The sequence below is a fragment of the Perca flavescens genome, chromosome 21, assembly GCF_004354835.1.
Source record: "Perca flavescens isolate YP-PL-M2 chromosome 21, PFLA_1.0, whole genome shotgun sequence".
Classification (NCBI taxonomy): Eukaryota; Metazoa; Chordata; class Actinopteri; order Perciformes; family Percidae; genus Perca; species Perca flavescens.
The window spans coordinates 24,601,334-24,613,540 of NC_041351.1; the positions used below are offsets into that span (position 1 = coordinate 24,601,334).

General features: G+C 38.9%; 1 protein-coding gene across 5 annotated transcripts in view; it reads right to left on the reverse strand.

Annotated features, from left to right (window-relative positions):
• Nucleotides 1-848: 848 nt before the first annotated feature.
• The window catches only part of LOC114547737 (myosin phosphatase Rho interacting protein), a 54,195-nt gene continuing 42,836 nt past the window's right edge, over nt 849-12,207 (reverse strand). For 3 of the 5 annotated variants that reach the window (XM_028567075.1, XM_028567078.1, XM_028567077.1), the window contains 8 exons: nt 9,132-9,279; nt 8,820-8,937; nt 6,510-6,669; nt 6,175-6,288; nt 4,931-5,017; nt 4,629-4,791; nt 3,989-4,074; nt 849-1,310 (listed from right to left, as the gene is read on the reverse strand). In XM_028567075.1, coding sequence (XP_028422876.1) covers nt 1,239-1,310; nt 3,989-4,074; nt 4,629-4,791; nt 4,931-5,017; nt 6,175-6,288; nt 6,510-6,669; nt 8,820-8,937; nt 9,132-9,279 — 948 coding nt within the window. In that variant the 3' untranslated portion in view covers nt 849-1,238. Of the gene's footprint in view, nt 1,311-1,738; nt 1,804-3,496; nt 3,572-3,988; nt 4,075-4,628; nt 4,792-4,930; nt 5,018-6,174; nt 6,289-6,509; nt 6,670-8,819; nt 8,938-9,131; nt 9,280-12,207 lie in introns of all 5 variants that reach the window. The other 2 variants (XR_003691265.1, XM_028567076.1) reach the window with 2 other exon arrangements.

Consider the following 12,207-nt stretch of genomic DNA (forward strand, 5'->3'; position numbering starts at 1 on the left):
TAATTTTTTAATGTGTTAAAACAGACTTTTTAAACAGTCACACAACAAAACGGGTGCAAAAATATTTATTGCTAATAAACCTGTAGTCAGTTGGTGTATATTTGCTTTATATTTACAATAATAGAGTACAGAGGAATGGGAATGTGAAAGAAAAATCCCAACCATTTAAATTTAAATAAATACAAAGGGACTGCCACTAAACAAGACTACAAACATAACCAACTCCAACAACTCCTATACAGCTGGACCAATGATTGCAGTGAGAAAAAAAAAAAACAATATCAATTTTGAGATTATATATATATATATATATATATATATATATATATATATATATATATATATATATATATATATATATATATATATATATATATATATAATATATAATTTATATATATAAATAAATGACATACAGTATATATCATTAATATATATATAATTTTTATATATATATATATATCATATATATAAATAAATGATATATATCAATATATATAACATAATTTATATATATAAATAAATGATTGATATATATATATATATATATATATATATATATATATATATATATATATATATATATTATAATCAGTGAATCCCATCCATACGCATTCAGCTGTCGCCGTTCCGCGGGTATCTCAAATTGATTCAAGAATTGCAGAGAACATCTATTTTGTTAATTTAGAAGTCCGACAATGAAGCAACATGGTAGGTATTTGTTTTCTTATGCAGACGAGCACTTTTGTTACATAGCTTGTTTACTGAGAAACACTTCCATCTGTGCTGAAATGATGGAGTGGTGGAGCGTTAACTTGCAGAACTGAACACCAGACTCATTCCTATGGTTTTGTTATGCAAGTATTACTCATCAATATGTAGTTGTGTTTAGCCTTTAAACATCACATGTATGCCTTTAGCTAGCAACAGTCTAGGGAGTTAAAACAGTAGCTTACACAGTCATAGTTTTAGTGTATGCATGACAAATGCTCAATTAAAAACAGTATTTACAGTAAGACATGACAGCAAAAAAAATACAAAAAATGTCACAGTTAACTGAAGTGCATGGAATGCAATATCTTGACATGGAGTTCAAACTTCATACCATGTTTTTTTAATAATATATGATCTGTGTTTTGTGACCAGTGTGTAGTGTTACTACATAGGTAATTGCAGAGATTAATTTATAGTGGGCTTCTAAACATGCAGCAAGTTAAGTAGACATGACGCTGTTGCTGTCAAAACTCCTTTGTGTCTTTATTTTCAAACAGATGGAGTCTCTGCTCAGCTGTCAGCCCTTCCTTCAGACTCTGCAAGGATGAAGAGAGAAAAAACAGATGTTAATAATGTCTAGTGGTGGTGGTTGGGGGTGGGACACACGGACGCCAAGCATCAATCTTTTATTAATCCAAATTGCACATGATAATTGAACTTTTTGGTAATAGAATTATAAAATGAATTGCTTTTTTTGACAATCCCATTTTGCAGCAATAAAATTGAAGTGAGATGAACAAACAGAGAAATGTATCTTTTTAGATAACACAGATGTTGACAAAGTTGTCTTTTGGGGACATCATTTGAAGTTGTAAAAAACAGTAATAAATTGCCATATATCGCAGAATATCGCAATGATATATCGTGAAATCAGTATTGGGGTGATATTGCATTGTGGGGCCTCTAGTGATTTCCATCCCTAATAATGGCTATGCTAAATACAACTTATTCTGGACATACGTACACGTTCCTTATCATGCACAGTTTCCCTTGTCCGTGTAATTCTGTTGTCACCCAGTGAATAAATCTCTAAAACAGAATCATAAGAGTCCACACATTACATAACAGTTGATTGCAAACCCTTCTACACCCTGTGTGCTATGGAGCCCTGAAAGCTCTTGTAACAGTAGCTAAATAATTTTATCCACCAAGCTAATACTAACATTGCTAGTTAGCTAACACTAAATAGAAGTTCACATACAATATACTTCTATCTTCATAACATTATCATCTATTTGCTGTAGCATTAGTTCCTGAAATACTTAAGTGTACTGAATACATTTATTATAACAAAAGTCTGTGTCAGTTTCAGTCTGTCAACAAGTGACACAGTGAAGGAACTTAATTGGTACCCCTTGTATAATGAGTAATAAATGATTGTCTTTTTTTTTTTTTTTTTTTTTTTTACTTTATTGTGTGATCACTGAGCAGTCCCTCCAGAAGAACGCGATTATGCGATCGCATAATTCAATGCATAATCAGCCAAAGTCCGCATATTTATGCGGGGGCCGCATTTTTTTCAAATACGCCGCATAAATTGACGATTTCCGCGCAAAATACGTGTGGCTTGCATGATTTCATAATCCCCGCATTTTCGTTGCAAAAGTCACATATATCTTAGCAGAAAGTTGAAAAATGTTGCGTTTACTTCACACAAGAGCAGCCATTTTCCCCTGTTGCCATGGGAACGTTATGAAGTGACGTAATTACGCGACGTGAACTTCATTGAAAAGCAGGGTGTTGGAGGTTGAATTTGACATGTACTTTGAGTCTCTTAAGTTGGTATCCAATAAGAAAGCTATCTTAATATCTGATATTATCTGAAATTTCTTTGTTTAAGTTCTCCTGCTGTCTATATTATTAATGATTTTTGAAAGTCTGTCTCTTTTCTATCTTTTATTTCCCTCTGTTTAGACTATTACTTTTATTTTAACTTTCATATTATATTATTTGTATATATTTTTGTATTTTATTTGTTTACGTATTGCGATGACTGAATATCTGTAAACTATTTTTTGAAATAAAGTTTTTTTCTCTTTTTCATCAAACCGCAGTTTTTGCAAGTTCCCGCAATTTCATTGCATAAAATTGCATAAATATCCCACATGTTCCATCGCATATTTTAAGAAAACGTGCCGCATAATCAAGGATTTTTGCCCGCAACAATCACAAAAAAACTCTGCATTTTTCTGGAAGGACTGATTGACATTTTGAGGGGTGGGTGGTTTAATGTTTCTTTTCTCATAATGTCAAACTAAACTAAAACTAAGTAGCATTAGCTAGATAGCTTTGTTAGTGTTAGATTGCTGGCTCAAAAGCTTAAGCTATTGTTACAAGAGTGATGCTACAGCAGTACAGAGTATATGGATGTTTAACATCACCTGCACTGTAGTTTTATGACAAAAGTTAGCTGGGTGTTGGTGCCCTACATTTAGATACCAGTGTTTTCTTGCTGATTTTTGTTGGTTTTGGGGATCCACAGCAAGCAACTCATTCACAAAATGTATGGCCACTAATGTGAAAGGACACACAAATTTGTAATTATTAAAAACTCAGACACCGTATCGTAATTTGTTTTTTTTCTTCACCATCATGTTGTCTGTGGAATGGGATATTTGTGCATATTAATGTGAAATAGTGACTCAGATCTATTGAGTGCTTAAGAGGTGGAAGACAAGAGGATGTGCTTAAACCATCCGTTTGTGCATCTGGTTTGGTTTACCTAAAGGAGAAGGGGAAGGAGGCCTACACGTCTTCAGCAGCCCTAACTGTCCCAGGGCATGTCTCGAATCACAGACTGAGGACAGAAGGGGGAAAACACACCAGCAAGTGTGTGTTAGACTACTGTGGTGTAATATTGTATCACAATCCCGCAGATACAAAGACCGCAGTCTTGATGGAGTCACAAAATAGATTTTTGCAACTCAGCAAGAACACTGCCAACAATGATGCAACAGTGGGCATGCAATGCTGCGTGCAACTTTGCAGGTGACCCGTAGATGGCAGTAAGTAATTTGAAACAGATTCTTAGCCTTTGTTTGGTGGGAGATCTCTAATGTCAAAACATTTGGCAATTGGCTCTGTCAGTTCTGAATCTAGCTGCTTAAGCAATATGACAATGAGTGATACAGATCCATGAAAATTCCAGCATTTACACCACAGTGGGATGAAGGCATGATTTTACTCTTCATTAGCTACTTAACAGGAAACCCACCTTTGACCTCATGGTGCGCTCTGAGCGTTTGGCTGCAGCAGCTGCCATCTTGAGGATGTCAGGGTTGCTTTTTGACTTCATGATATCTAGGAGGGAAAAGGTGTTAAAGTTTAAGAAAGGGTGTAGTCCTCAGGTGTACTGGATGCTAATTTAGGTGACACACAATAGGCCTCATGCAAGAACCACCAGATACATTCTTAATCGGCCCCTATGAGTGATTTTTCACTCATTTCCTGTGATCTCTTCATTATCGCTACAGTCTCTAATAAAAGGCATAAAATGCACCCAAAAAAAAATTTCATTGGCATGGGGACTTTTACAGTTCAGTGGTTGCTATGAAAGTTATCTCACTCTAAAGCTGGTTTCACAGCCACCGTCCTGACAGCTGCCTACCTGCCTGAGCGTTTCCCCAAAAAGCAAAATGTTTTAAAAAAACAACAACTAAAAACTACTTTAAACTTCTAATGGTAACCGCCGGGCGGCAGAGCAGAATCTGTGTGCATTCACGTGGGCGGCGACCTTCTCATACCCTTACTGTCTCGATCAAAACTGCTTCCCCTCTGCTGCCTCCCCCTCATTGAAATGACTGGAGGCGGCGAGTTGGACTGGAAAAGACCCACTGTATTCTATTTGTTCATACCATATCCTCCTCGCTCCACCTCCTCCAGCGACGGCTCCCCAAGTGCCTCATGAGCCAGCTGCAGCTGGTCCTTGAGCCGGCTCAGATCCCGCTCTGCTTTGGCCTTGACGATGCTCAGCTCTGTGTAAATGTCCTTGTACTTATCTGCTGCATATTTCTTGTCCTGAAAACACATGGGTTGGCATTTCAGATAAAGGCTATTCATATTGTCTCTCGGCTAGGAATTCATGGATGTCCCCAGTTAAAAGGGCTTTCTAGTGCTATCTTAAAAGAAGAAAAAAAAAAAAAAAAAAACACCGTACTCTTTGGGCAGCTTGGAGTTCGTCTTTCAGGGAGTTGATTTCCTGCTTCAGGTACTGGACCTCTGACTCCTTTACCCTCAGCATCACCTAAGAAAAGATAGAGGAAAGGAAGGCACATTAGGTCCAGAGTGCGACCATTTTGCTCGCACATGTGACCAAAAAGTGTGACTAAACATTTTCATTGGTTGGGCATTTTTCAATAATACTATATGCTTTTGTTCTAAAGTAATTTAATCCTTCAAAACAAACCCATTGATGAAGGACTTCATTCAGAAAACAGGTATTAGTTAAATTAATTAATAGAACAGGCATTGAGATTGGTTGCCTGGTGTATGCCTGGCTGCGCAAAAGATAACGTTTCACAAGGAGACAAGAACATAAGACACACAGACAATAATGCAGATTGAGAAAGGCTCTGTGAGTGTATGTGTGTAGCATTGGCTTCAGAGAGGAGGTGGAAGCGCTGCTAAGCACCCTGAAGCGGTGGCCGACAGATAGTTCTACAGTATGTGTGACTAGAAAAGAGCAGAGGAGCCGAATCGCTTGTTGACTGGTGCGGAGAAATGTGCTTTGCGGTGCTGTGTGGCGTTTCGCGGTGCCACACCTCCTGTCTATTATGCAGCTCGATCTGCTCTGTGCGACGCGCTGGGGCTCTGTCAAAAGTAGACTAGGTACATATTTTTAGCAGAGCAGAGCCGCTTCTGAAATGCAGAGGAATCGCAAGCATTGTTTAGAGTGGCTGTGATGACCTGGTGGAATACAATAGCTCTAGTTTAAGCAGAATAAGACATGCAATACATTTAAATGGTTATTATTCAGATATAATTAATATGATATCCATATTTTCCTGTAGATGTTTACATTAAAACTAACACTTTTATCTCTTAAAAGTGGTTAGACATGCTTTCCCACTGCAACTTGTCCGGTTAGAAACGCAAGAGGATACCACTTAAGTTCTAAACGCTTTATTTATTATTGCCACACTTTTAGCTGAAGTTAAAATTTGGTTCTGAAAAGGATTATAATAAAACAATTATCTAACCTGGTTAGCATTATGTACATATCTAACAAACATAAATAGGGTAATAACGTGTGATTTATTTTGGATGCACCTAAACTATAAATGAAAAAGTGTATGAAAATGTAGGTGCACTAGTGCAACCAATGTAAAAAGTTAGTCTGGAGCCATGCACATCTTTATATTTTCTTGATGTGTTTGAAGTCATTTTTTGCTTGAACCTTACTTCTAACTCATAGAGCTCTTTTCCTTGTATTGTGGTGTTTGTGTCTCCTACTCCATCCTCTGATGTCATGGAGCGCATCTTGGTGATCTCTGCTGCGAGACGGTTGTTCAGCTCCTAATAATGCCACAAAGAAGAATCTTAGAACAGTTAAGCAGAAAGGCAAGTATGCTTTCATACATTTTAATTTTATTTTATTAATAGTGTCAAATCATAAACAGAAATCATCTCAGGACACTTTCCATATAGAGCAGATCTAGACAGTGTTCCTGAGGAAATATTTGTACACAGGTGTGTTGTGTGTACCAGTGATTGTGTATTACAGTGTGTGTCTGCACCTGGTTGTGTGCGTTGAGCTCCTGGTTCTCTCTCTGACACTGCCTGAGGGCCTGTCTCTCGGCCTCTAGCGCCTGGGCCAGGTGGGCATTTTCTAAGCATTTCTGGGAATACTGCTCCGACAATACCTCGATCTCTCGCTGGAACGAACACAGCTCCTCCCTGAAACATAACACAATACCACACTGAGAGAAAATCTTATAGTGCATAGGGGGTACTAAATCTGCAATGGAAAACGGAGGATGGGGCACCGGGGCTGAGTCGAGTCGAGCCGAGTAGAGCTGGTACCAATAGTGGGTAAGCACCATAACTATAAGTCATGTAGCTGTATGTCATGTAGCTGTATATCATGTTTAGACAACACAATGTAAATTTCATGGAAATCGGATGATCTGTTGCCAGTAGGTGGCATCAGGCATATTAAGTTTGAGGCAGATTGGACAATGTACTTTTGAGTAACAACTTCCTGTTTCATAGTAAAAAGCGCAAAATGTCTGCCACGCCGTTAGACAACATGCGCTAAACGTAAGCATGATATTGCTCTAATATGTCAATTGTAGACCACACAATGTAAAAAAAAAATAATAAAAAAATCACGTAAAATCGGAGCATGTTGTCACATGAGGCTGACTTGCTGTTGTCAGTAGGTGGTGCTATGACTATGAGTCAATATTGGTATGTAGATGTCCTCAGGCCTGGACGCTAATGCATGAAAATGTTGGGGTAGATCGGACTATGTACGATCAAGTTACAATAACTTCCTGCCTCAGGGCCTTCGCTGACAGACTTTGCTGGTGCTTGGGTCCTAAATATATACAACAGCAGCTTGTGGCAAAAAGTTGACAATTTTGCACACAACCAGGGGTTAAAGTGGGCCGGAACGGCATTCTGGCACCTACCATTAACAAGTCAATTAATCTAATTGGCAATTTCATACATCAGTGTTTCCCTTTGGAAACAGGTTAAAAAAACGCCAAATAGTCCAGTGTTTCCTCTATTCTGTCTCAGCAGCGCTGTGGTGAGTTCACACATCCTTTAAAATAGCAGGACAGTCACGTAGCCTACTATCTGTTAAAGTCAGCTGAACAGGTGAAGATCACGTTGTCCGTAGGCTACAGGTTACAAACAGGCATAAAATAAAACGGTAGCGACTGGGTAACGTGCTGCAGATCCGGTGTTTTTAGCTGAGCTGGACAAGAGAGTATTTGGTTAAAACAGATCGTGATGCTGTTCTGTCGTCATTGTTATCCGTGAAGTTAGCTGGAAGTAGTGGTGTGCGGATTGATCCAAATAGCATTACGTTGGTATTGATCAATACCAGTGTAATGAGATCGATAGCTTCTCTCCACTATGCACTGCTGTGGCTCTGTGCTGCTGCTTTCAAATGCCGCTCCTGTCACAGAGCAGGCACACTTTGCTCCGCCTCCCCCCCCTTGTGATTTTATGTTGTACCGTCACATGACTCGGGGGCGCCAGGCAAACAAGCAAACAAGCAGCCAAGCCCGGCGGCGGCCAGCAGTACACACACACAAGCAGGACAGAAAAGGAGCAGAAGAATGGCAAAAAGGAAGAGGAGCGCTGTATGGCTAGATTTTCAAGCCGAAAATGTAACGGCAAGCTGTATAATTTGTAAAAAGGCTGTAAGATACAGTGTTAACAAGCATATGAAAACTATGTCCTGGGTTTTAAGTTATTGATAATCCAAAGGCAAAATCACAAAAACACTTAAAAGGTCATGGAAATTCATTCAGATTTAGCAATTTTTTATTTATTTTTTAAATCGGTATCGTATCAGTATTAGCGGTACTGGCGCTGTATTTACTTGGTATCAGATCGATGCCAAATTTTGCAGTATTGCAAAGTGAATGTAGCTGTGCTGTGATTTTTATGTGGACTGACTGCATCAGATGCCGTTTAAAAAAAAAAATAAAGTAAGAGAGTGACGGTGAATAGCTTTGAGTAGCGACTCTAGAGTCTTAGTGAGAGAAACAAATGGTGGGAAATCTATAGCAGGAAAAGTTAACCCTCTCCTTGATTTCATGTTGTTTATGGAGTAGGAGAACCGGGAAATGAGTGGGGGGAAATGCAACGCTGCCAAGACGACGTAGCGTTACATTTTTCGAGAGGTGAACATCAGGCTACGGTGTAGGGTCCGGCGTAGGCCCGTGTCTCTGCGTACCTACGTACATAGCCACGGTGGAGATTTTATTCAAGTATAAATCACGCTTAAGACAGTAGCTTTGTATTTCAAAAACAGAATCTGGCCTGGTTCTAAACACCATACATACATACATATACTATGGATAACTTACTCATGCTGTCTGTGTATCTCCTCTATATCTGCGTTTTCTGTGTTGTTGTTGGCCTTGCGAGCCTTGTCCAGCTCCTTCTCCAACTCTGTCCGGTGGGCGTTTTTCATTGCTTCAATTGCTACAGTAACAGAAAAAAAGCTTTAATGAGTACAACTTTCATACTTTGTTTTAAAACTGTATTATTACTAAGGTAGGGTAAGCAAATGAAAAACCAAACTAAATCAAATTAGTAATAAATGAGAACAATAGCAGCACTGTGCTTTCTCTGGTTTCATCGGTTAGGTCAAAGGTTATATTTAGGATGTTATTCACCAGCAATGGTGGCTGCTGTCTCCTCTGCCAGCAGTCGCTCTTTCTCGTCCTGCAGGTTCTCCAGCTCTCTCTGGTGTTTCCTCTGCAGCTCATCTATCACCTTCTGATGGGACTCCTCCATGGCAGCAAAGCCCCTCTCGCAGGTGGCCTATGAGATAGGAAAAGATGGTGCACCGGTGAGTTCATGGGCCTTTTGGACATGGACCAAAAGGTTCTCCTGATCATATAAGCTGAGCAGGAATAAAACCCTGGGCCCTACAATATAAGCCACACATCACCATCGTCATTTATTTCCAGCAAATAACTTGCAAGCTACAGCCTGTTAGCCATGAGCAAATTGAGCCTGTGTGTCTGCAAAAAGAGGTTTGACAGGATACACAATACACGGAAGGAATGTATAGACAATGAAAAAGGAGGGTAACAAAGGATATGCTGCCATTTCCTATCCACAGCTAAACGTCCACTGATGATACTTATAAAATGCTTTTTTCCAAACTGAGCTTATGTTGGTAAATAGTGGCTGTAGTCTGCAGCTAATGCCCAAATCTTAATCTGCCTATAGACCAAATCTTTGATGGAATGTAGGGTTACGATGATAGTCTAATAAAAGCATGAATAGCTGTCTGAGACACTGCAGTTTAATGTTTCTTCAGCATAGGGCATTTTAGTAGTCATCTTGCCAAACTAGCACCATTGGGTGATATGGAGAAAGAGAAGACAAAATAACCCTAGTCAACACACTTTTAGAAAAAGCCATTACACGGCTATTATAACTACAGTGCAAGTTTCCACAAGAAGAGATTTCAATGGCGTTTCCACTAGTATAGCTAAAAACCTTGTCCTGCTTCCGGCCTCTATTCACTGCAACTAATCTGAGGACTCAGCCGACGGCTCTGCCCTGGCCTGCGTTCCTGTCTCTGCCTAAATCTAGCTCCAGCCAAACAGGGGAAAGGGAGGTCCGGTGTGTTTTTACAGGGATAAACTCAGAGAGCTCAGACCCAGGAACCTACTGTGTGAGGCTGAAACGTCTCCCGCACAGAGCAAATGTAAACTTCCTTCTCTGACATCAGACCACGCACAAGCTTAATTTAGAAGCACGTGAGGCTATGTATCTTGTGTGTTAATATATCCTGGGTCATAGTCATGGACTCACTATTCAGACACTGCAGAGTATTTAGTTAGCCAAAAGATATGACTGACTGTCTGAGCATCCAAAACTGTTTAACACTGCACCCCAAATAAAACTCACTAAGTCAAACCTTAAAAAGTACTGATCCACCAAACTAGGGCTGTCAACGAATATTCTAAATTTGAATATAAATTTGAATAAACAGTAGAAAATAGGGAGACTTACACACTGGAGGACTTTACACATTGTTGCTTTTGGTCTTTTCATCGGATTTGTTGACAGTAAGAGAAATTTGGAATAACACCAGCCTTATCCTTTAAATGCAAAAAAATAAGCTAATAATAAACCATTTTAAAACTAAAGCTGAATTTGACTATGCCTTAAAGAGTTGGTTCACACAAATCCCCAAAACACATTTCCCTGTATATCCCTTGCGGTTTCTAGTCATGCAGATGCAGCTTTAGTTTTATTTGCTGAGATTTTGAGATACACACTGCTGGAATTTTTCCAACTACCCCAATAAAAAAATGGAGGTAAATCTCATCTGATGTACACAAAGCATTAAAATATTACATAAAAAAAAAAAAAAACGTCAACAGCAACAAGATATTCCAGAGACCATGTTATTATGAAAAGTATTTATAAGGAACTGTTTTACCAAGGGTAAAGGGTACCGTAAAGTGTATATAGCCAGGAGTAACACTCTGTTGAGCTTTAATTAAATGTAATCTTTTTGGTTGCCTTGAGCACCATAAACTAAATTTTAGGGCTGCCCCCTGAAAGGTGAATAGCTCCTTGCTTTCACGCTGCTCTTTGGGGTAATATCATTCAACTACGCTAATTCATCCCGTCAACTCGGTAAAGAGGTCAGGGAGGGGCAGCTGCAGAACCAGACCCAGAGTGAGTTTGAGTGATACTGAGGCAGCTGCCAGAGGAAGAGAGGCATTTCCCGGTCAGGCTCCGATATATAATGCATCTTCTGCCTTCTGCTTTAAATGGTGAATGTACAGCTCACAGCAGATTACTGGCCTTTGTTTGATATCTAGTGTAATGAATTGTGTAAGTTATATTATTGGATTGCCTCTTAGCCCAATGGTCTGATTGAATTTAAGTTAGGCTTTTATTGTGATGGGTAAATAGAAGAGTGCCATTATACACTGCCATGTCAATATGGGAGTTGATAAAAGTATGTTGGCCATCTTGGTTCACACTGAGCTTAATTACCGTTTTGTCACCTAAAACCCGCTGAACCCCGTTCAAATATCTGGCAGTTCCTTTTTTTTGGGACAAAGTTCCTTTCACCTCCATCTGCTTGGCCAAATGCCATAAGGGGTAGGTGAGGAAATATGTATTTCAGTTAGTTGGGTGAACTGACCCTTTATCACGACAAGTACGAAAGACTACGCCTGAAGGTTTATTCCTGACCTTGTGACTAGTAGTTTTACAAAATAAAGTCAAGGTCTGCTTACTAGCTTTTTCCAGAGCTTTCAACAAGATTTTACTGCCTCCACCTGTAAATGAAGTTTAACAACTTTATTTATGGAGTTGTCCCATATAAGTTCCATACTCGAGTTACGTCATCACAACTGAGCAAACAACTCAATTTTATACTGATGACGGTGAGATGCAGTTGAGAGCTCGAAAAAAAGCAAGACGTAGACGCAGAGTTAAAATTACTTAGTCAAATAACTGAAATCTTAGGTCAACTGTTTTTCAGAAAAAGTAGGGATTAAAATGAAACTGTTAGTAGAAACAGCCAAAAGAAAAGGCATCAGACCCAAATTAAGCTCATAGCTAAAATAATCAAAATGATAACGGTAATTATTCAAAAGTTCAAAAGTGTTAAAAAGGGTAAAAAATAAAATATTTTATTTTAAATGGTTAGATTATAAGCACATTGAACTAAAACCAGAGGAACTCATTTCAGAGGAGAATAGGCATATATGA